At 47.6% G+C, this 24,289-nt stretch overlaps 1 protein-coding gene across 6 annotated transcripts in view; it reads left to right on the top strand.

Annotated features, from left to right (window-relative positions):
* RAP1GAP2 (RAP1 GTPase activating protein 2) overlaps positions 1-24,289 on the top strand; it is a 176,889-nt gene that overhangs the window by 130,193 nt on the left and 22,407 nt on the right. For 5 of the 6 annotated variants that reach the window (XM_010986413.3, XM_010986412.3, XM_031468559.2 and 2 more), the window contains 10 exons: positions 1,588-1,632; positions 2,352-2,384; positions 2,797-3,009; positions 4,222-4,325; positions 9,762-9,840; positions 10,626-10,679; positions 13,287-13,370; positions 18,241-18,341; positions 20,538-20,667; positions 22,520-22,675. In XM_010986413.3, coding sequence (XP_010984715.2) covers positions 1,588-1,632; positions 2,352-2,384; positions 2,797-3,009; positions 4,222-4,325; positions 9,762-9,840; positions 10,626-10,679; positions 13,287-13,370; positions 18,241-18,341; positions 20,538-20,667; positions 22,520-22,675 — 999 coding nt within the window. The remainder of the gene's footprint in view (positions 1-1,587; positions 1,633-2,351; positions 2,385-2,796; positions 3,010-4,221; positions 4,326-9,761; positions 9,841-10,625; positions 10,680-13,286; positions 13,371-18,240; positions 18,342-20,537; positions 20,668-22,519; positions 22,676-24,289) is intronic. The other variant, XM_031468563.2, reaches the window with a different exon arrangement.

Raw genomic sequence — 24,289 nt, 5'->3', positions numbered from 1 at the left:
GGTCAGTTCCATCTCATTTGAGATGGCTGGGGGCTGAAACCACACTTCCCAGTGCTTAGGCCTCTCCCCCGTGCCCCCTGGGCCCCAGCCTGCGAGGGGCCACAGTTTCCAGGTCCTCTGTGTGTACGAAACTCACACAGGGAATTGGCTGGTGTGAAGCAGGCTGCCCGGTGTGGCCAGAGCCAGTTCTTGCACGTGGACACCAACTCTCCTCATGCTGCGGGCGTGGAGACTAAGCTTCAGAGCAGTGAAGCGTGCAGGGCCCTCAGTGAAGAGCTGAAACCAAGATCCAGGACCCCTGACCTCCCAGACCGAGAGCTGAGGGATTTGAAGAGGGGCACAGTCCCTGTGAAGCAGCAGGAACCAAGTGCACAAGCTTTGGATATCTTTGGTCCTGGGTTCAAATTCTAACCCTGACACTCTAGCTGAGTGTCCTTGGTCAAGTCACTCTGCCTCTCTGAGCCTCAGGGTCTTCATGGCGGGGGCAGCGGGGCATAATCATAATACCTATTGCATAGGATGACACAGGCAGGGGGCCGATGCTGAGCGGTGGGTCTGTCGTGGGGGAGGGTAGTTTGCTCTCCTGCCCAGGGGCTGTTCCCAGGCAGGGATGACTAATGCAGGACAAACAGAACCAGCTCCTGACATCACTCCTCTCCCCATCCTCCCAGTTTGTTTCCCTGGACAGGGTCTGCTGGCCACTAAAATGATTTTCTCCCTGCGTGGGGACAGGAGCACCTGTCCAGCAGGAGGGCCTCCCAAACCCTCTTGAACAACACTGCAGGTGACTCAGCCCAGTCAAGTCCAGAGAAGCCCAAGTCCAAATCCTCCCAGTGAGCAGGAGTCCTGGGCTCCGAGGGCTGGGGGATAGGGTCGTGCACTTGACCCTGTCAGTCATGGTGTCTGACCCTTGTGGCGACACATCTGTGAGGCGGGGGTGTGGGTGTTGGAATCCTCATTTCGTAGATGGAACCAAGGAGGTGGCAAGAGGCTCGACTTTGTCAAGGGTCCCCAATAGTAACACAGCGGCAGAATGAGGACCAGGCCACATGCCTGTCACCTGTGGGCCCTCCCACCAGGAAGGGCTGGAGCTGGAGTGGTGTGAGGTCCAGCTTGCTGGCTCCGACACCCTCAGATGGGGGTTCCCATCCTCACCCCTCACCTACTGGCTCTGAGAGCCTGGAGGAGATCTTTAAGGACCAGGAATAAAACACTGCCTACCCGTAGCTTTTACTATGTACCCACCACGCTTCCAAGGGCTTAACACCTTGTCAGCATTTAGCCTTCACTACAAGAGTAGGTGCCATTTTCATTCCCAGTTTACAGATGGGAATGCTGAGCTAGAGAGGTTTTGTGACTTGCCCAAGGTCATCTGGTCATAAGTAGCAGTGATGGGATTTGAACCTGGCTTGAATCCATGCTCTCAACCCCCTTCCCTGCTGCGTCGCCTAAGTGTGTAAGGGCCCAGCACACGCCAGCTGCTGCTGCTATGATGACTAACCCCCAGCTGCTCCTGAGAGACTTCTGTTTGGCCCATCTTCTGTGACCTTTGCTTTTCTATAGATCCTCTTTTCCTTATTTCTGCAGGGGATCAAGCTTGAAGAGCAGAAGCCGGGACCCCAGAAGAACAAGGTGGGCTGGGCGGGCAAGGTGGCAGCCAGGTGGTCCCGGCGAGGGGGGCGGGGTGAGAGGCAGGGGTCACAGCTGGCGTGCTGGGGTCTGCTGTCTGACGCTGTCTAACTCTGATTTTCACTAAGAGCCGCTTAAGTGGCTGCACTGTGTTGACCAGTGCACAGTGGGCAGCACCGGGGACCCTGGCTTGATACCTTTGGGGTAGCTTCTGGGTGGGCTGAGACAAGGCTCACGGCTCAGCCTGGCTCCTTCGCATCTGCTCCTGCGAATGAACTACATGCAGCGTGTAGGGTCTCAGGTCTGTGCTCCAGGCTCCAGAAGCATCAGCTCTCAGCTTCAGCTTCTATGGCCAAGCCCAGGGATGCAGCTCATCACTTGTAGGTCAGCCTCCTTGCCTGGAGGGGGCTGGGTGGGACCAGGGGTCGTCTTCTGGTTACAGCATCATAGGGTGAGAAACTGGGTCACGAGGGTGGAACTCGGCACTTTGAGCACTGCATCTTCAGCTGGCAGGGTGTGCACTTAGGTTCTGTCAATTTGGGGAAGAACTCAAGAGAAGCCATTTCCCAGAGCTGCCTCTGATGTTCTTCCCAAAGCCCTGGTGCAGCCTGTCAGGCCCCCAGCCCATCCCCTTCCCCACCTGGGAGAGGGGAATGGAGACAGTGCCAAACTTTATGGGCACTGCTGGAACTAATGCTGACATTGTTTGGTTTGTCTGGCAGGACGACTACATCCCGTACCCCAGCATCGACGAGGTAGGAGCCCCCTGGCTGCACTGTGGCTCTGGGTCCCGTCTCTGGGGTGGGGCTGGGGGAGCTGATGGTGGTGATGTTGATGGTCCCTCCTCCACCTGACATGGGAGAGCACCCTGGATTTGGGACTTGAGGACCTGAGACCTCGTCCCATCTTTCTCTTTGTGACCTCAGCTTTTCCACGTTTAAATTGGGGGTGCCCATCCACACCTTGCACCCCTGGTGCTACAGGGTAAGTGAAGCTGGAGATGTTGTAGGGCTTAGAGGAGGGGTTCATGTTACTGCTTTTGGCCTCAAAGATGGAGTCGCCTCCTTGGAGCAGTTCAGAGGTTGGGGAGCACCATCACCGGCACCCCTCCCCTCCTCCTGCAGACCTGGGGTGGGCTGCAGTACCAGACCCTCCCTCTGCCTCCAGGTTGTGGAGAAGGGAGGCCCATACCCCCTGATCGTCCTGCCCCAGTTTGGGGGCTATTGGATCGAGGACCCGGAGAATGTGAGCACGCCGACCTCCGTGGGCAGCAGCACCTGTGAGGAGGAGGAAGAGGACAGCCTCAGCCCCAGCACGTTTGGCTACAAGCTTGAGTGCAAGGGCGAAGCCAGGGCCTACCGCAGGCACTTCCTGGGGAAGGTGAGGCCCAGGGGGCCCAGGGCAAAAATGACTGCAGGAAGGAGGGCGCACCCAGGAACCCAGCGTTCCTCTCCAGGGCCCCTTTCTCTCTGTCTCTCCTCTTTCAAGTCCTGCCACATCCCTGCTGCCTGCCTCTGTCCTCCTTGGAGAGATCTGGTCGGCTCTGCTCCTGGATGGGTGCACCGAGGGTGTGCAGAAGTCAGGGAGGCCAGGAGTGATGGGAACGATGGGTCTGCTGGGGCTCACCCCCAGCAAATGTTTTAGGAGGTGATGGAGTGGGTAGTGTTTGGGGGTGAAGGAAGGTGGAAGGAAAAAATAGGTTCTCACGCCTCGGAAATCTGTTTCTATCAAAATAGTACAAAACTCTCGTGTCCTCATTCAGGCAAGTCCCCTGGGTACTTGTATGGGGTGATGGGCTATGAGCCTCTGATTGCTTAAAAGTGACAGTATTCTTTAAATATATTCTGCCCTTCGGACTTGCCAGGTTCTGGAAATCCCAGGGGCAGATTCTGGAAGTCTCCAGCCTCAGGCGGTGTTGTTTGCAGTCTCAGGAGCTGTCTCAGAACCCCCTGGGGGAACTTGTGAAAAATGCAGATTCCAGCACCCCTGCTCCCTGATGCAGCAGGTCTGGAGTGGGCTCCCTGAGCCAGGGAGAGACCCACTGACCAGAGGACCTCCCGGCTCCCCTTGGGTGGAGGAACCAGAGTTCCTCCTCTCTTTATTCCAATGAACAGTCTGAACTGGTGAGGGCTGCCCCTGTGAGCAAGGAAGTGGACTTGATATCTTATGGTGAAGAACTTGTGCTTTGCTCAAGTCAGATGTGGGTTTGAACTCTGGATCTTTTACTTACTTGTTGTATGACCTTGGTTAGTTAACCTCCCTGATGATGGTTTACCCATCTGTGAAATGGGGCTGATGATGTTTTCAGCTGCATGAAGTTGGAGTCAGGATTTCAGGAGATAAGGGTTATGAGGCCCTAAGCCCAGTGCCTGGCACATCCTAGGACTTGGCAGTTGGAACCTATGACTGTGACCCTTTTCCTCCTCCCCATCTTCCGTTCTCCCCGGCATCCCCCGCCCCTTAATAGCAACCACAGCAGTAGCATCCTTTTCTTCCTGTTACCTGGCTTCTCACTCCTGGCGAAGGAGGTGATTTGGGGGGCCATATCTCACAGCCCCCCCTGCCCTGCTAACACCTGATTCCCGTTCCTAGGATCATCTCAACTTCTACTGTACCGGCAGCAGTCTGGGGAACTTGCTCCTGTCCATCAAGTGCGAGGAGGCCGAGGGCATGGAGTACCTTCGGATCATTCTCAGGTGGGGCTTGGTGCTGTTGGAGGCCACGCCTCTAGTGGCCAGGACCCAGAAATACCAGCCTAACCAGTCTGGTGTGGGTGTGCTGGGGGAAACGGACTGGCTGGAATCTTGGGGCTATGTCTGAGTTGCCAGGCAAGGTGCCCAGATGTTTATGCCAACTGGCTGATTGCGGGAGTCAGAGTGGTATCTGGTCTCAAGGTCACCTAGACCATCCCCCAACCTGTCTTTCTCTCTTGCAAAGACTGTGACTCTGTGGAATATGGCTCATTCTGCTGAGATACAACTCCAAACTGTCCTGGGAGAGGGTTTGCCAGAACACGACCTACAGTGTGCATCCAGTCAGGGAAAATAGATCCCAAAGCATCTGTGTGTGTGCTGGGTTCCCCGGGACGGAATGGTGATCACAGTGGGAGCTCTGACTCACAGCGAAGCCAGGGACCTCTCTCTGGATTATGACCTCCTCCAGGGCAGGAACTGGAACTGGTTTCTGTTTGGTTTGACTAACGTGCTTTGTAGAACCTCCTTTGTACCAGGAACTATGAGAGGTGCTGGGAATGCAATAATGACAGACTGATGGTCTGTGTTCTCTGCAGGCTTACATTCTAGTGGAGAAAAACACAAGATTTTAATATGCGGCACGGGCATTTATATTAGTGATAGCCCAGGATGCTATGGGGGCACAAAGAGTGTCTTATTTATCTCTGTCCCTGGTGGGCTGGTGGAATAGCCAGGAAGACCAGTACTGGTGCTTAGCAGCGTGCCATGAACCTGTCAAGCTCCCAGTCCATCTTCGTGAGTCTAATTGGAAGTCCTTGAAGGTATTTGGGGAAGAGCAATAACATTTGCTTTTCTGCCCCAAATTCGAGATAAACATGGGAGGGGACAGGGACAAATAGCCCTGCTACTGGAGAGGCAGGAAGGAGGCTGGTACAAGGAGGTTGTCAGCACTCATCCAATTTTGATTTGCTTTTTATTAGGAAAGGAAGCAATTTTCTTTGCTGAGGTTCACCTGGCTAGAAATGATGTTTGCAGGGCAAGGAAGAGTCCATTAGATTGCTAGAGTCAATTTTCTGAGGGAGTAACACCTGAATCCCATTCTCCTAATAGGATTTTGAGCTAGCTGAACCTCTGTGAAGAAAATTACTTCCTTTCTTAATAAAAATCAGATCCAGGTTGGATTTCTGAGGAAGACGACAATTGGACACAGGGATCTAACCCTCTTTTTCTAATACTGTATCCTGCCCGAAATGCTGGACCTGGACTAAAACCTAGAGAAAGATGCCAGGCACACAACATACTTTGATGATTTTTTAAAAAATAATCTATGGGGCAGTTAGGACTGTAATATAGGTGATATTGAGAGTTGAACCCCAGTGCCTCTTCCTTAGAAAGCAATGTAGTTTGAGAATGTACGAAATTGGAGGTTTGGGGAGAATTCTGTATTCTTTAGAAGTAAGAGTGAGCCTTGGAACAGTCAGGGTTCTTTCTACTGAGAACCACTTTTGTTGTATTGGGTCAACAGTATTTGAAATCAGTGCTCTGGGGAGCCCAAGGGTAAGCTCAAATGTGGTTCTCCCAAATAGAAAGCCCGTGAGTGGAGTGGCAGAGAGAAGCCATACACCAGCTAGGAAGTTGGGTAATCACATCATGTACTTGGAGCGATGGCCAAATTGAAAACTACACATTAAAGAAATTGGCCCCATAGCCTAGTAACTTTACCAGGCACAAAGAAGAAATTATGCAGAGATGAAATTCCCTTGCTGGCAGTGACTCCTGTCCCAGCTTCTTCCTCATTCCCTGTAGGCTTCTGGATTATTTAATTGATGTCTTATAATAACCAGCTCTCCAACCTAAAATCCAGGGAGAGTATTCTAACAGCCTCTCTGCCTGCCATGAGAGTAGCAATGAAGAATCTACCCACAATTTCGAGATAAATAACAAACCTGAGTAGATTTCTCTCTACTTTTTCAAGTCTGGATAGTGAAAAAAAAAGGAGGAGGGGGGAAAAAAAAGGAGGGGGGAAAAAAAACCCTTGTGGGTCAGTGAAGGAAAAGATCATGATCTCAACACTTTCCTAAGTAACTGTTGGGCTAAGGAGGAAATCAGAGCTGAAGTTATAGACTATTTATCAAATAATGACATTTAAAATACTACATATAAAAATATATGGGTTGTGTCCAAAGCTACACGTGGAAGAAAATTAATTGCCTGAAATACTTCTTTATTCAATAAGAAAGAATAATATTTGCAAGTTGCTGGTGTTACTAACCTCTCTGTGCCTCAGTTTCTTAATCTGTGAAATGATAGTAGTGTCCACTTTAAAATTACTGAATGTTTGTCATGTGCCAGAGCCTGATACATTGTAGCTACTCAAGAAAGGTAGCTGCTATTATCAGTATTATTGCTTAAAGTAAGAGGAAGGGATTAACAAAGATTAAAGCTGAAACAAATAAGTCAGAAGTTTAAAAAACTCACGAGATTTGATAAATAAATCTAGTCTACAGATTTATTTATAGCCTGGAAAAAGAGAACTTCTTTTGGGGGAACAAAACCACAACAAAATATGTAACTGTTAGCTAGTTATAGTGTGCAATAAAAAATAAAAAATAAGATAAAACTTCATTAAACTGAAGGCAGGAAAGAAGGGAAAAAAAAGAAAATAGAGGGTTATAAAAAACACAAAATGCTAAAAATAATTCCAAATACATTAGTAATCACAGTAAGTATAAATAAATTAGGCTATGAAAATATTAGACTATTAGATTGGACTGAAAAATACAGCTATATTCTGCTTACAAAGAATGCCTAAAGAAAAATCATGTGGAAGGATTTAAAATAAAGAAATGGAAAAAGATAGATAAGCTGGGAAAGTACTAACCAAGAAGGTTGGTTGTAGCAATATTAATATCAGACAAAATAGAACTTCAGGAAAAAAAGCATTACTAGGGATAGAAGGAGCATTCTGTTGTAACTTGAGAATCTTTCTTCCCTGCTCCTGGTGTTTCCTGCCCTGTGGAGGTGACACTTAAGTGTGGCACCCCTGGCTCTCTCATAGGTGAATATGGGAGCAAGAACGTGACATGCGTAGCTGTGTTCTTTCCCTTTCCTTCTTGGAGCAGCTGCCCTCAGGTGTCCCCTCTGCTCCCTGGACTATAAATCCCACCTGAGCTGACCCCACGAGAGGAGGTTTGCCTCTGCCCAGCACTGCCTGTGACTTGGGTGGGTAACTGAGTTTTAGTTAGGAGAAGACCCATTTCATCTTCACAGTAAGCTATGTGCTTCCTTCTGGCTTTTATCAGTAACAAAGGAGTTATTTTAACTCCTAACTGCCTTACTTTTAATTTCTTTTTTCTGATTTTATTCATAACCTGGCCAGGGAAAGATGCCCTTTTTTAGACCCCTCAGAGGGCCTCAGCCTACCAAGTGATAAAGAAAACAGTACACCTGGAAGATTTAACAGTCATAAACTTGTATTTAGTAATGTTCTTTTTTTTTTTTTTTGAGTGGAGCTAAGGGGACTGAACCCAGGACCTCGTGCATGCTAAGCATGTGCTCTACCACTGAGCTATACCCGCACCCCACCCCTGCCAGTAACATTGTCTTGAATTTAAAAAGGCAAAAACTGATAGGACTATAAAGAGAAGTAGACAAATCCTCAGTTGTAGTGGTAGATTTCAGATACTGATGGACCAAGCAGACAAAAAATTGTGAGGATATAGATTTGAGCAATTCATTAACAAATTATAAAATACATTCCTGAAGTCAACAAAAGGAAAAATATATATATTCTTTTTAAGCTCACATGGAACATGAAAAAAAAGTCCATGTATCAAGTCAGCAAATTTCAAATAATATCATATAGATTATGTTCCCTGATTATACAAAAATTAAATTAGAAGTCAACAATTAAAATACTGAAGGATAAAACTTGTACATTTGAAAAGTTAAAAAAAAATAAGGAAAAAACCCTTTTAAATAACTCATGGGCTGAAGGGGAAATCACAAAAGAACTGACAAAATATTTAGAACTAAGTGACAGTGAAAATACTACCAATCAATGTGTGGGATGCAGTTGAAGTGGTACTTGGAGAGATATATAGTTTTAAATGCATTTGTGAAAAAGAAGAAACATTCCATGTGTAAGCATGCAGGTCAGGATGTTAGAATAGTACAAAAAAACCCAAAGAAAATAGAAGGAAGATAATAAAAAAGGCAAGAATAAGCTAGTGAAGTACAAAGCAAAAATTAAAAAAAAATAGAGATAATCAACAAAACCAAAAGCTATCTCTTTGGAAAGATTAATAAACTGAACCTCCAGCAGGGGCTGATTAAGGAAAATAGAGAAAAGAAGACAGATAATATTTTAGCAATGAAGGAAGGGCCATGACCACGAATACAGATGAAGTCTTAAGAGAATGCCAAGAACAACTTTGTATCAGTGCATTTGATCAATAATTTTATAGGAGAAAACATAAATTACCAAAATTAAATCAATAATAATGTTTAGAAAAGCTGAACCTTCACCATTAAAGAACTGAATTGGTAGCCAAAGGTATCTTCCCAACCGAAAAACAGCAGGCCGAGAGATGAGTTTTAGCGAACCTTTAAGGAACAGAAAATCCCTATGGTGTACAAACTAATTCAAAGGATGAGAAGCTCCCCAGCAGTTCTGCCGGGCTGGGGTGGCACCTTGATATCAAAACCTGAAGACAGAAGTACGAGAAAATAGGCCAGCATTATTAATGAGTAGAGATGTAAAACTCTAAATAAAATACAACAAATTAAATTCAGCAGGATATGGAAAAAAATTACATCATAAACAAGTGGTGTTTTACCCATGGAATGAAAAGATTGTGCAACAGAAGTGTAATCCACCAGGTTAACAGATTAAAAACCAAATGATTATCTCAGCAGATGCAGAAGAGCATTGGGTAGAATTCAACACTTTCATAATGTACTGAATGAATCAGGGGAATAGGCTAAATTTGGAGTCCCATGGTGAATCCCTTTTTAAAGCAACTTTCATCCCATTTATATTTTGAGTTAATCCAGATTTTCAAATATTAGTTTTTCTTTTCAGAAAGGTTTCATTGCATGTCAGACCCAAATATATCCAGAAGCTGTACTCAGTTCTTTGAGAGAACACAGAAAGCCCACAAAAAACCCAAAAAAGTAATGGTGAACTTGAAGGTGGCTATTTGTATTTCCTGAATTTCATTTGCAGTCAGTTCTACTAGGTGGGTTCTTTGAGTATCCGTTTCCCGTGGGGTCCCTAAGTAGGATTCCGTTTTCCCGCCATTGGAGAGCGGTGCCCAGTGCCTGGTTGGGTGGAATGAGGCAGGTACTTGCCTGTGGTCTGGTGTGACCTCAGCCACCTGCCTCCTTGACTCCACGTCTTGTGGACCCCCCCTTTCTCATCCACATCCACGTGTGCAGGTCCAAAGTGAAGACGGTGCATGAGCGGATCCCCTTGGCTGGACTGAGCAAGTTGCCCAGCGTCCCTCAAATTGCAAAGGTAAAAAGTGACACTGAGAGGAGGTGGCTTCCTCTTTTAGGCCAGGGCTGGCCTCTGGGGTCAGGTACAGGCTTGTCCTGGGTGGGCTCTGCCCTTGGGGAGGGGAAGCCACTGTACTCTTGGGTCCTTGACTGCATGGATCGGGTGGGGGGCCTGTTGGTGGAGGCCCCCATTTCCCCTCCACTTTCCCCATCTCATCCTTACTGCTGAGGCTGCTCAGGGAATAGGAAAATCCATGGTCTCTGCCCTCAAGTTCAGGGCTAGTTCAAGAGACAAGAGAAATGGAAAGACAGGGCTGGGTATGGAGAGCAATGTAGGACCTCAGAGGAGGAAGGATGGGTGTGCCAAGAAGCCTTCACAGCAGAGGAGAGTTGGGCTGAAGGATGGCCAGGATGTTGGTTCAGACAGAGGACCCCCTCAGGTAAGGAGCCATCAGCTGGTGGAAGGGCCCACGTCACTGCTCTGGGATCCTGAGAACTTGGGACCTGAGTCAGCAAAGTTGGGGTGAGAATGATGGGCAGCTGGGTTGGGTGGGACCCACACTCTGGGAGTGGGAATGCCGGGCAGAACTGTGCTGGGTATTTTTGGTGGCTTCACTTCAACAGGAAACCCCAGGAAGGTCCCTTGACTTTCCTGACCACACATGAGTGAGCCGCAGAGCCAGGATTTGACCCCAGGCCTCCTGACCCCACAGGTCTTGGCCTCTATGCTTTTGGTGGTCGAAGGGGCCCCGATGCTCCCTGTGGACGTGGCTCCTGAGCTGGTGTTTCTCTCTCCCTGCTTAGGCTTTCTGTGACGATGCAGTGGGGCTGAAATTCAACCCTGTCCTGTACCCCAAGGTGAGGCCCTTCACTCTCCTCTTGCTCAGGGCTCTGCAGCTTGGCACGGATTTGCATACTTGTGGCTCTGTGGGAAGTTCTTTGCATCTTGGTGGCGTTTTGTGGGGTCTCCATGATAAACCCTCATCTCTCCCTCTCTCCCCACCCACCCCTTCACTGGTCCCCTTGAAACCCATTCTCGGCCATGCCTGGGTGTCCAGCCCACTTGAGTTGGTCCCTACTGTGTGGCGGTGGCAGAGGGGTAGCAGTGTTGCAGCTTCTGTGCCTCGGTCTGCTCACACCTCCCTGAGGCCAGAGCTGGGCTGGAGAGTGATTCTGCCTCTAGCTAGGGGGCGAGTGCAGATCTGGGCAGCCATCACGGTAGGGGGGGGGGTGAGGGGGACAGAAGGCAGAACCCCACAAAGAAAGAAAAGGCCAGACCTCAGCTCCCCGTTGCCAACGTTCCTGCGCCCTGAGGTCTTACAAGCCCCAGTGCAGCCCCTAGTGAATAAACTGGCTGGTTCTCTGTTACCAACCGGTTTCCTTAGGATTGGGTTGGCCTGGCCTGATCTTGACCCCAGTTCTGATGTGTGGGTGTGGGTGGGGAGAGAAACGATATTACCAAACAAACTCGCAAGCCCAGTCAAGAACAGTTATGGCACGAGAGGGCTTAAATCACCCACGGGCAGTGAATGGCTTTAAATTGGTTACAAGAAGAGACCCAGTGCACGGGCCGCTGCTTCACGAGCCTGCAGGGCCGGGGAGACACTGTGGAAGCAGGGCAGTGCTTCTGAGCATCTGCTGGGGCTGGTGGTGCTGGTTTGGTTCATTCCCTGAGTCCCAGTTCTGACAACCAGGAACCAGGAGGTGAGATGTTTGGTGGGGGAAGAATGGCCCTGTCCTGGCTGGGACGTTCAGAACGCCCTGGAATAAAGCCTCACCTCTTCATTACTGGGCTTGACACGCTATCATCCCCGCATGGTGGGTGAGCTGACGGTGGGGTCCTCTCCCACACGGAGAATGTGCCAGAGCCCTCTCCTCTTAGACACCCCTTTACCCCCCCAGCATCTGTAGGCACTTTCCAGTAATGCGCTGCATGCCATCAAACATTCTCTGTCGCTCAGACTGCCTCCCCTTTATAATTAAAGCTGAATTAGTGAGGTTTAACTGAACATCAAAACCACATCCTAAAAGCCTAACTTAACTACACGTTGGGCAATTTTTGTTGTCAAATCATAGCCGCTGAGAGAACCCGATGATGTTCACGTTTGCCGAGTTCTCTCTCTAGCTTGGAAGGCCTCCGGCTCTGGGAATAATGGAAGAGCAGCTGTATTTTCATGTTTTCTAGATTGGAAGGCTTGCTTTGTCCGGCTAGGATGTGGATCTGGCTGAGATACGTGTGTGTGTGTGTGTGTGTGTGTGTGTGTGTGTGTGTGTGTGTGTGTGTGTGTTTATAATTCATAGAGTTTAGAATGTTCTTTGGAAGGCGTCCATGGCCGGGTGCCTCTTCCCTGGCTGGGCAGCTACTCTGAGCCTTTGACTCATCCCAGGCGGGAGTTGGGGTGGGGGGTGGGGTGCGGGGGGGTGGGGAGGGCTCCCTTCAGAGTCAGGCGGTGATGCTCTTCCAGGGGGAGCTGATAGCCACATGGATAAGTCATGGGTGACAACCTAAAGTGGGCTGTGTCCTCTGGCCAACAAATTGTTCCTGGTTTGTTCTTCCCGAAGCACAACATGTGATTGAATCCCTCCCTTTTATTGCAGTGAATATCCCAGTAGCCTCCAAATCCTCTCTTCCCTCACAAGCTGCTTCAGCTCTGATCTTTCCAGAAGGTTCCATAGGTGGTGGTGATGATGATGGTGGTAGCTGCTCTGTGCTCAGCACTTCACGTGTCCCATCGCACTGAATCTTTACGATTCAGTGTCACACATTCCCACTTAACAGATGAGGACACTGAACCCCGGGGAAGTTAAGTGGCTCACTCAAAGCTCCACGGGGGTAAAAGCAGTGGATTCAAAATTAGAGTGTAGTGTTTCTGACTCTCAGACACCAACTCTTTGAAGCACAGTAGAAAATTAGAAACAACCAGTGGTCAGGGTTTTTTGGGGTTTTTTTGCACATGGAATTAGGGTATGTGCCTCCTTAGAAACCTCTCATTTTATGGATAAGGAGGGACTGAAGTCTGGGCAGGAGCAGTTCCTTGCTCTAAATCATACTGCTGATTAGAGGTGGAATTGGAGTTAGCGTCATCCTCGCCGATGGGTTTTGGGGTCCTGGGTTCACTTTTTACTCCCCAGATAAAACACTGGGGTAAAGTCAGTTTCCTGAGTCCTGCTGGACTCCCTGTGCTCCCAGGCCTTGGCTGGCACATCTGGATGGAAGTGGCATGGGTGATCCAGAGGTTTGGCTAGCACCAGGGGAAGCCCAGGGGCTGGGAACCAGCTGTGACCTTTGGAGCTGCATCCTGACCGCCTGCTTCTGACTTCACCCTTTGTCTTCCTCCACATGTGGCTGTCTCACATCAGGGGGGCACATTCGCCACCAAAATGGGTGCCTCCCCTTCCATCTGCCTCCTTACTTTGCCTCCAAGTTCACAAGCAGCCTGATTTTTTTCTCCCTGTGTTTTCCAGGCCTCCCAAATGATTGTGTCCTACGATGAGCATGACGTCAACAACACATTCAAATTTGGGGTCATTTATCAGAAAGCCCGGCAGGTAAGCATCACAAATCCATCCTGGTCACTATATCCTGTGGTTTCGCTCTGGGGACTCTTTTTTTCCCATCCCTCAAGCATGGGAGCCCTGCGTGAGATTCTTAAACCTTCTGAGTACAACAACCACATTTCACACAGTGATTAGACTGAAGGTGGCAGAACCTTCAAGGTGGGCTGCTCCTCTCAAGAAGGCCTGTAGATCCTGTAAGCTTTAATGTTGTTTCTCATGCAGTGAAGTGTGATTCTTCCCGGCTACCTCCACTCATGTTCAGCAATGGGCTTTGGGCACAAGAGAAGTCGGGCTGGGTGGCGGGAGTGGATTAGCACACCCTGTGTTCTCCTTGCCCACCCCTCTCCCAGCTGGGAATTAGCTTTTTCTCCCCAGACTGGAATAGTGTGCTGGAGCCAACTGTACGCCTCTCTTCCTAGCATTTGTTCAGTGATATCACGTCAGAGGCTTAAAATCAGCCACGGTGGAAGTATTCACACCAAGGAAATGGGCAAACCCCAGGGCTTCTCTTTTTCTCTTTGGAGAGCCGGTGGTTAAACATTTCCTCAGTACACGCTGCTCACCCTCCTCGGTCTCTTATAGTCTCTCCATGCTGCTTTGCAGATCGTGGACCAGAATAGTGTTTCTCAAAGTGTGTCCTGTGAGACACTAGTCCAGTGATGTACTCTGTGAACAAATGTGTTCCAGGGATGGGGGTGGTCAACTGGGGACATTTCAGAGGTTCTAAGAAACCCCCAAAATAGAGAACTCTCTAGAACTTTGTTGAACTCAATGTTTCCCATACGTCTTTGACCACAAACTTCCCATTTTTCCTACTGTGAACTTTTATTCACATCGGAGAAGTGGTCTACTGACCACACCAATATTTCCTCGTCTGGTTTGTATGAAAGAAGGTTCCATACCCGCTTCATCTTTGTATCATCCCAGAGCCTAGCATGGTGACTTTACATTAATACACTCAATTTTTTGTTACGTGAATGAATGAAGGAATGGAAGGTCTGGCTCTGTTAATGGTAGGTCGATGGTATCTTTCAGTATTATTACCCGTGTCATCTTTTTGCGTGACACTGTCTTTCTTGGCTAGGTGATAGCTGACTTCCTTGTCTCAAGATCTCAGACCACAAGAGACATGTGTTCACTTAAAAACACTCTAATTAATGAAGGCTTGAGGAGCTGAAAGACCAACACAGATGAATCCTATAATTTAAGGGAAATTATTCAGGTAGCGGCTCTAACTATTTTCACATATTGCATTTTTATTTTGTGCAGCTCTGATAATACAGTCCCACTAATTAAAGTTCTCTGCTTGTGAAATTTTCCGAAGCAGATCTCATAAAGTGATTACAATCCAATGTTCCAGCAAAGTTATAATTACTGAGCATTAACCATCCATCTCTGAGAAGGAGTCTGCATGTTGTTTATGTACCTGACATTGCTAAGGCAAGGTCGGGGCGCACAGGCAGATAAAAGTCTTTTAAAAAAAAAAAATCGGATTGTTGTTTTGCAGACCTACACTGGACGGGATTCATATGAACATTTGTTGCACGAAAGCCTTATTCTGGTCTTTGGCTATAAAGAAGCCCCTTCTAACTCTGTTTGTCAGGCACTTGGCTGAGCACTGTACGTGACACAGTGATGACTAGGAACCTATCCCTGAGTGCACCGCCAAGCTCAAGGCCAGTATAAAAACAAAGCCAATGACACCAAGCTGGGTGTAAGTTCTGGACAGAGGTGCACACCCCAGAGTATAAGCTGGATTGTCCTCTCAAGAAAAGATGTATGTTTCCTGGAAGCCGCTGTTCTCCCAAACTCTGGCTTCATAACCGGAGGCAAACAGCACGCTGGCCTGGAGATGCCTTCATGACATGTGACGGATCAGTGATCCATGTGACAGATCAGTGATCCAGGAAACTCTTTCTGTAAAGGGCCGGAATATAAATATTTTAGACTTCATGGGCATAATCTTGGTGTTGCAATTACTCAACCCTACCGTTGTAGTGCAAAAGCAACTATAGATGATACTAAGTGAATTGGCCTGGCTGTGTTTCAATAAAACTTTATAAAGATAGTCAGTGAGCCAGACTTGGCTCCCAGGCCATGGTTTGCTGACCCCCCTGCTAGAGAGCAGTGTTTCCCAAACTTCAGACATTCGCGAACTACAAAAGTTTTCTTTCATCTTAAATGAATTTTTTAAAGGAAATTTTCTCTCTCTGCTCTAATTGGGAAATCAGTATCACTTGCATGCAATGAAGGTAATTCTGAAAAGAAATTCTCTAAAAAACAAAATAAAGTTACTGAAATCTAGCTAGATTCTGTTGCCTATTGAAGGCTGAGGACCTGAGGTCTATTCTTTTTTCCTGATGAAGTAGGCATTAAGGAGACCTTAAGACTTTCTCCTTAAAGTGATTGCACAGACCAGAGTGTCTTTGTGTCATCGCCGGTTGCCACCTATGGATGTTCGTGGCACCTTCAGCTGTTTGCAGAGCCTGCCACTGTGGGCAGGGCCTGTTGAACAGGCAGGGCCACGCAGTGTTTTAAGCCTGTCACAATGGCAGAGCTTGCTACTGTTTTCATCTTTGCTTTATATTTTTTAAAAAAGATTAAACTTTTAATTTTTAGACATCTGTAGATTGACACACAGTTGTTAGAAATAACCCAGAGAGATCTTGTGTACCCTTTGCCCAGTTTCCCCCAAAGGTAATGTCTTATAAGATCACAATGTCACAGCCAGGGTACTGACAGTGGTACAGTCTTATTCGGTGTTCCCCCGTTGTACACACACCCATTTGTGGTGTGTGTGTGCCTTTCATGTATATAATTTTATCACATGTGTAGGTTCTATGGTCAAGATACAGAAGGATTCTACCACCACCACAAGGACCCCGGTGTTTTATAACCATGCTCACCTCCCTCCTGCCTTTGTGCTCCCTTCCCCTCAGCAGTCTCTGATCCCTGGAAACCACTAATCTGTTTTCCAATTTCTAAAGCTTCGTCATTTCAAAAACATTATATAAAAGGGATAATACAGAATGTAATCTTTGGGGATTGGCTTTTTTCTACTCAGTGAGATTCATCCAAGTTCTTGAGTGTATGAATGCTTCATTCTTTTCCTCTGCTGAGTAGTGCTCCATGGTACACACAGATGTACCACAGTCTGTTTAACTATTCACCCAGTGAGGAATAGGGAGCTGGGTTGTTCCCAGTTTTTGACCATTATGAATGAAGGTGCTGTGGACAGTTGTGGACAGGTTTTTGTGTGAGCAGAAGTTTTCATTTATCTGGGATAAATGCTTAGGAGTACAATTGCCTGGTTGTGCAGTGTTTATTTTTGTAAGAAGCTGCCAAGCTGTTTTCTAGAGTGGTGGTTCCATTTTACATTCCTCCCAGCCATATGTGAGTGATCCATTTTCTCCACATCCTTGCATTTGGTGGTGTTACTATTTTTCATTTTAACCATTCTGATAGATATGCAGTGAGATCTCATTATGGCTTTAATTTTCATTTCTCTAATGTCTAGTGATGTTGAACATTTTTTCTTATTTGAACATCTTATTTGCCATCTGTATATCCTCTTGAGTGAAATGACTGTTTATGTCTTTTGACCATTTTCTAACTGGATTTTTTTTTTTTTTTTTACTGTTGAGTGTAAGAATTTTAAATAACAGCTTTACTGAGGTATAACTCACATACCATACAACTCACAATGGTATGTAACTTATATCTCAATATGGCATACAATTCAGTGGTTTGTAGTATAGTCATAGAGTTGTGCAACTTTGTCTAAATCCAGAAACTTTTCATCATCCCCCAAAGAAACTCCATCCTCATTAGCAGTCACTCCCCATCCTCACCATACTCTGTAGCTCATGTCAACCGCAGATTTATTTCTGTCTCTGTGGATTTGCCTGTTCTGGAAACTTCATATAAGTGGAATCACAATATGTGGCCTTTTATGTCTAATTCTTTTACTTACCATAAGGTTTTCAAGGTTCATTCATATTGTGGAATGAATCAGCACTTTATTCTTTTTTCTGGCTGAATTATATTCCATTGTATGGATATACCACAATTGGTTTATCTGTTTCTCAGTTGACGGACATTTTGGTTGCTTCCACTTTGGGGCTATTATGAATAATATTATTAATCTATTATAATATATTAATTTTATATATTAATATTAGTATTGTAATACTTTAATAAACCTGCTATTATTAACATTCGTGTACAAGTTTTTTGTGTGGCCTTATATTTTCATTTCTCTTGGGTATATTCTTAGGCGTGGAATTGCTGGGTTATATGGTGACTCTGTGCTTAACCTTCTGAGGAACTCCCAGACTATTTGCAAAAAAGATATCACCCTTTTACATTCCCACCAGCAATGTATGAGGGTTGGTTCTGATTTTTCCACATCCTCACCAACATTTCTTGTTGTCTTTCTTTTTGATTATATCGTGAAGTGGTATCTCATGGTGGTTTTGATTTGTATTGAGTTTTGAGAGTTCTTTACATATTCCAGATACTAGTCCTCTGTCAGAAGTCTAACAATTAAATTTTTCATTTTTGGATTGGTTTTTGGTATCAAGTCTGAGAACTCTTTGCTTCAGCTTTGCTTTTTTTTTTAATTGACCAGCAGCTTTTGTTTGGATAGAAAGTCCTCATTAACCAGCCCTGAAAATCCAGCTCTGTTGACTGTGAACCTCTTAGTCCTTCCTCCCACGGAAGACAGAGCCACTGGATGGCAAATGTGTTGGGGGAAGGGGGAAAGAAAAAGGGAGCAGGTATCTGGACGACCACGTTCCTTTCCTTGGCACTGAGAAGGCTTTGTTTTTTAACTCCTGTCCGGATCCTGTGTCTCTTTCAGACCGTGGAGGAGGAGCTGTTTGGGAACAATGAGGAGAGCCCAGCTTTCAAGGAGTTCTTGGACCTGCTGGGGGACACGATCACACTGCAGGACTTCAAAGGGTGGGTTTCAGCCAAGTGACAGCTCCAGCCCCACTGACAAGGCCCTAGAGAAAGGATAAGGGCCAATAGCTGAGTTTCACGGGGGTGTGTGTGAGAGTTAAAATACACACACAAGGAATGCGGGGTTACTTTCCACCAAATGGCCAACATTCATTGAGGCATGCTTAAGGAATCAGGGGTAGGAATAATTCCGAATGGCCGATGATCTGAAAGGCATTGACTTTTGCCCTTAGGATGCGTGATATAATTGCTGCACCTCAGATTTGCCTCCCTCATTATCATTGGCTCAGACTGAGAGTGAAATGAATCCGCCTTCCCTGTGACTTACCTGCCAGGCATCCTGGAAAGAGAGCCCTGTGTAGTTTGTGGCGGAAATGACTCATTTTAGATAATACACAAAAAGAATGGATAATTAAGAGTTGATGCAAATACCATAACCACCCCAGCAGGAGTCTAGGCAGCAATCGATGGTTCTCTGAGTGGACAGAAGGAACACTGGCGTTACTGCTTGGAAAGCTCTGGCTCTTGATTTTCCTTGACAAAGGCAACCCTTGGGAAGGGCCTTCAGTCCTGGCCAACCTGTCCTCTGCTTTGTGGCTGGCATAAACCTGAACCCTCAGAACTCCCCACTCCAGCAGCCGCAGTAACAGGATGTCCTAACCTGGGTGAAGGCAGCCGAGCTCCGTGTCTGGGATGGAGTCGGTGTTCGAGAATCACTTCCTCTTCTCCCTTCTCTCCTCTTCTTCCTTCTCTTTTTCCTTTGCGCCTCTTCTGCCTCCTTCAAAGTCATCACTGCATTCTGGAGTCAATTGCACCTGGGTCGAAATCCCATCCCCACCCTGCATTAACTGTATGACTTTAAACGAGTGGCTTAATCTCTGCCAGCCTCAGTTTCCTTCTCTGTAGAAAGGGAGGTAAGGATGGTACTGATCCCACGAGCTTGCTGGAGACTCAAAATAGATAATGCACACAAAGCACATCATAAGCTTGTGCCAGGCACAGAGTGAGCTGGTCGTCACTGTTACTGTCTCATTATACCACCTTCCATCGACGTCCTTATAAGATGTATCCCGATTTCAGAGTTGTTAAAATGTGAAAAAAATGTTACATTAAAAAAAATTTTTAATGGAGGTACTGGGGGTTGAACCCCAGACTTCGTGCATGCTAAGCTTGCATCCTACCACTGAGCTATAGCCCCCTCCCCCTGTTACATCTTGTAATCGATGAGATAAAGTATATTAAAACCAGGAAGGACCCCAGAGATCATGTAATCCAAACTTTCCATTTTATAGAAAAAGGAAACTGCGGCCTGGAGAGATTAAGTGATGTGCCCAAGGTCATGGGCTATCTTAGTGGCAGAAACTGGTCTAGAACCTGCCTTTTGGCCTCATGTGCTTTCCACCATGTGGGGCTGAGTGCATTTTCTGGCTTGTATTACAGTGCTTGGGGTTGGAGGCACCTGATGTCCAGGATCTATTCTATTTCATTTTCTTAAAGGAAAGGAACCTGCACCCCACTCCTCTTGCTGAAGAACGTGACCCATGGCTAGCAGCCATGTTTCTATAAAGGAAGAAGAGGCAGCTCCCAGAAGCCCACCCAATTCTTTAGTACTTTTCTTTCCTGCCTGTGAGGAGACAGCCAGAGAAGGGACCTCCTTGGATACCTCGCAGCTGGGTGCTGCGTGGTTGGGTCTCCACATCAGGAACTGGCTAGATAGAAGTCAATCATCTGTCCCCTCTTCTGGCGGACTCCGGATACTCCTGTGGGGCTCAGTACCATCCAGCAGGATGGCTGGCTGCCCTGGCTCTGGGCTGAAGACTTGGACATGGCCTTGCAGGGAGCAAAGGCTTATGTACAAGCTTGGGCACCCCTGGCAGCTGGGATAGCATTTGTCTGGTATTGTGGATGGACAACCTCTCTTCTCAAGTGACTGTATGGTGTGGAGGGGACATGGCCAAGGCTTGAAATGGAGGTGCTGCCTTTGTCTTTGAAATAATGATTTATGGTTAGAACGCCAGGGCTCATGTGCTCAGAAGAGCAGATCTCCCTGCTTTCCTACATCATAACCTCTCTGCCTTTAACTCATGTCGCCTCATTTATTCTCTTGCCCCCATGTCCTTAGGGAAGGTTTACCAATTTGCCCACTTTCCTTCTCTCTCCCCTCCCTCCCCTGGCACTTGCCTGTTTCACCAACAGTTTCCGAGGAGGCCTGGACGTGACCCATGGACAAACAGGGGTGGAATCAGTGTACACGATATTCCGGGACAGGGAGATCATGTTTCACGTCTCCACAAAGCTGCCGTTTACCGAGGGAGATACCCAGCAGGTAACCAGGTTTGGGAGGGCTTTGGGAGCCCAGGGTGTGCGAGGTGAGAACCTGCACCTGGCCTGGTCTCCCTGAGGGACTGAGGCCCCCTTCCCTGTTTTCATAATCAAGAGGCCCGTCTGTTCAGCCTTGTTCCTCCTATCAAAGCCTGTGCTATTGCGTTATCTCACCAAGGCCGCAGGTCAGCAGCCTGTGCGGGAGGCAGGACAGGGCCCCTGGTTATCTCCCTGTGACCAATGGGGAAATTGCAGCTCCATGTGGTTAAAAAACTATTTTCCAGGTGATCAGGGGCAGAGCTGAGACCAGAGCCAGGTGCCCGGATCATGAAGGGTGGTGGTGAAGAGTTACATGACAGGATCTGCAGATGGTGGCTTGAAGGCAGCTCTGCCACTTAGGGGTTTGACTCTGGGCAAACCAGTTAACCCTGTGGCCTCACTTGCCTCATCTATAAAATGTGGATAACACCAAGGACATCAGAGGGTTGTTGTGGGGATCACATAAGGGTCCAAATGTAGGGCTCAGTACAATGCCTGGCTTGTGGCCAGCTTCCTAACGGACCCATTTATTTCTGAGCAGAGAACTGGGAGGGAGCACAGATGTCATATTGTAAACATAGTGCCTGGCTTCTTAGGAAAAAAGGAAATTGGCAAATGAGACTGTAATTTGGCTCTAAAATAACTACTGAATGTTCCAGAAACAAATAGAAGCAGGATTCCTTTTGTTTCCAAAGTAGGTTTTCTCTCAGCGTTTCACCTTCAGTCTCTGCTCCCTCACGGCACCCTCACCCCCTGCCCCAGCCTGAGGCTGAGGGCTGTTCTCTGCCTGGCTCACTCTCAGTGTCACCTCTTAAGTGGGACGTGTGCAGAGCTTGGCTCTCAGCAAGGACTGAATAAATATTCATTTTCTTTTGCTAAGAAATGAGATGATGTGTGTGGAATAAGTGAGACAGTTTATAAAAGTGCCTGGCATGGGGCTCAGTATATAGTAGGTTCTCAGTAAGTGGGAAACCCCATGTGAAACATCAGGCTTGCATGCAGTAGGTGCTTAATAAAGGAACAAATGTGTAGGTAAGCACCAAGCCAGGATTTGGTGTCCAGGAGGGCCTTAACATTTGAAATCATGCGTGTGAACAGCCCAGCATGGTTCCTGACACACAGTAGGTGCTTGGTGATTGGAATCGCCTGTGACAGCACCTGGCCGAGCGTGGGAAGCTGATTTGGGGTTGGATTTCTGTCTCCCCCCATGACCTCCACCAAGCCAGGGTGTCCATATTTCTCTAAGTATGGTTCTTCTCCCTTCTGGTATAGGATAATCTGCCCTCTCCACCCTGCTCATCCACATGTCCATCAAGTGCTCCCCCCTCACCCAATCTCCTCTTCCAGGAAGCCTTCTCAGGTTACTGCCAGGCCTCTGATTTTGCCCTCTTTACTCCCATATTGTCAGGCACTACGTAGGCAGTGGCAGATTAAGCATTTGCTGCCTGGTGGCTTTGTTAGTGTTCTCCAGTGGCTCCACCTGTGTTTATGTCTCTCCCTGATCCAATTCAGGCTCTCCCAGGGTAAAACCTGGCATTACCTTTTAACAATATCCCAAGTCCTGAGTCAGGGCTCTCTACATGCTGCAGAGCTCAGTAAGGCTTGCTAGCCTCTTCCTAGCAACTTAGGCATCTTCCTCATTTTTTTCCTTTTTAGTGGCTTCTAAAGATTGAAAGAAAAAGCACCCTGGAGAGAGAGGTCTCAGTGTTCCAGGGCTTATGTATAAAGATAGAAAAATGAAGAATTTCCTGTATGGACCTATTCTGTTTTCAGGATGTTTCTAACTGGCTTATAACAATGGAACACTTTTTGTTTAGCTCCAGAGAAAGAGACACATTGGGAATGACATTGTGGCCATCATCTTCCAAGAAGAAAACACACCGTTTGTCCCAGATATGATTGCGTCCAACTTCTTACATGCCTACATTGTCGTGCAAGCTGAGAACCTGGGCACGGAGAGCCCATCCTACAAGGTAAGGAGAAGATCTAGTTGGAGGAAGCGGGGGGCCCAGGTATCTCACCACACTTTACGGAATCAGTGACGTCAAGGAACACCACTTCTCAGTGGCTCCTCAGACCGGTCTCTAACACGTGATAGATTTCCCACGAGTTCTTGGGTTTCTGGGATTTGGAAGCTAGGCTCCTGGAGAGCACCTTCTGAGGTTCCTTGGTCCGTTTTGCTGCCTCCAGATGGGACAGCCTCTAACTCAAGGGTTGAGAAGCCTCCCTTGTCCCTATTTGGAAGCGGGTAATGCTGTTTGTTAGGGTAAGGCAGAGCCACAGGAGAGAAAAAAAGAGAAAGTGGAGAGGACTCTCAGGATAGGGGAGAGGAAGAAAGGCGGTAACAGACAAAGGAAGACAGGAAAAGGAGAAATGTTCATGATGAGAAGTGGAGAGCAAGGGTCCTGGTAGACCCTGGCCCCTGGGGGGGCCCTCTGGTTTAGCTGTTCTGGGCAAATGAGCCATCTTCATTTGAAGACTCCTGGAGGCTGGGGTGGGGTGGGCTTGTGAGCACCTGGGTCTCAGCTCCTGACCCACGAATGGACTTTCTCAGACGCCTCACTGATGCAGATGCGCTTCGGGGCCTCACCCTGCCCCTCCTGATGACTGTGTCATTAACCCTCGCCTTCTCTTCTCCGTCAGAAACAATTCCAAACTCTTGGGCCACAGTTTCTCTGTTGCACAGTGGTGGTAGGGGGCAGGGGACCCAAGGGAGATAGACTGAGGCAGGGGTTTTAAAGTGGATGTTAGATAGTCTTTGAACCCTTGGTAGATAGGTACAGACTGTGGAGTTCATGTGCTGCTTTGTGTCTCCCGGGGAGGGAGGCCGTAGCCCAAATTCTCAGAACTCCCTGCTCCCCCCGGTGTTAGCAGCCAGCATTGTCAGGGAGAGCGAAAAGGAGCTCTTGGGAAACCCTGAGGCCTGCCAGGCTTCCTGTGTATTAACTTAGGCCAGTGCTGGTTCTGGGGTTCAGGAGGCCATAGCACTTCATGGCTGTCTTTACAAAGTATTAATTCGGTTTGACTACTCTGGGAAAGAAAAACGATGTTCTATAATCGTTACATGATTGTTTTATCAGTACAAATCCAGGTATGTTAAGTGCAAAAGTCACATCCACTTGAAAACCAAATAGGAGGCTTCCAAACACAGAAGAAATCCCACACTCTGTCCTATGGAGGAGAACTGATTCCTTTACAGGCCCGTGTTCACGCTCTTCTGTCACTGAGCAGTTTTAGCTGAAAAGTTGGAGAACCCATAGTTTGGGTATTTCCTTGAAGGCTTTGACCCACATGGGCATGCTCGTCAAAAAGCTGCCTAATTACTTCATTGGTGGAAGCAAGCGTACTCATTCAGTGCCTACTGTGCAGGCACGTGGAAGTGACGTACAGAACCAGCTTCAGGGAAGGGGCAGAAGAGGCTGTGAGCACAGGTTAGCCATTGGGCCACTCAGCCAGCCACCTGGTTCATTTAACAGCTCTTGGAGGGAGAGCGCAACAGAGAAGGATGCTCAGAATAGAGCTGTGTGATAGGAGGGCTCCCAGGCCCTGCCAGGCAGTCTCAGACGTGCGTGCAGCTCGTCTGCTGG

The sequence above is a fragment of the Camelus dromedarius genome, chromosome 16, assembly GCF_036321535.1.
Source record: "Camelus dromedarius isolate mCamDro1 chromosome 16, mCamDro1.pat, whole genome shotgun sequence".
Lineage (NCBI taxonomy): Eukaryota > Metazoa > Chordata > Mammalia > Artiodactyla > Camelidae > Camelus > Camelus dromedarius.
This window is presented reverse-complemented; position numbering and strand designations above follow the sequence as displayed.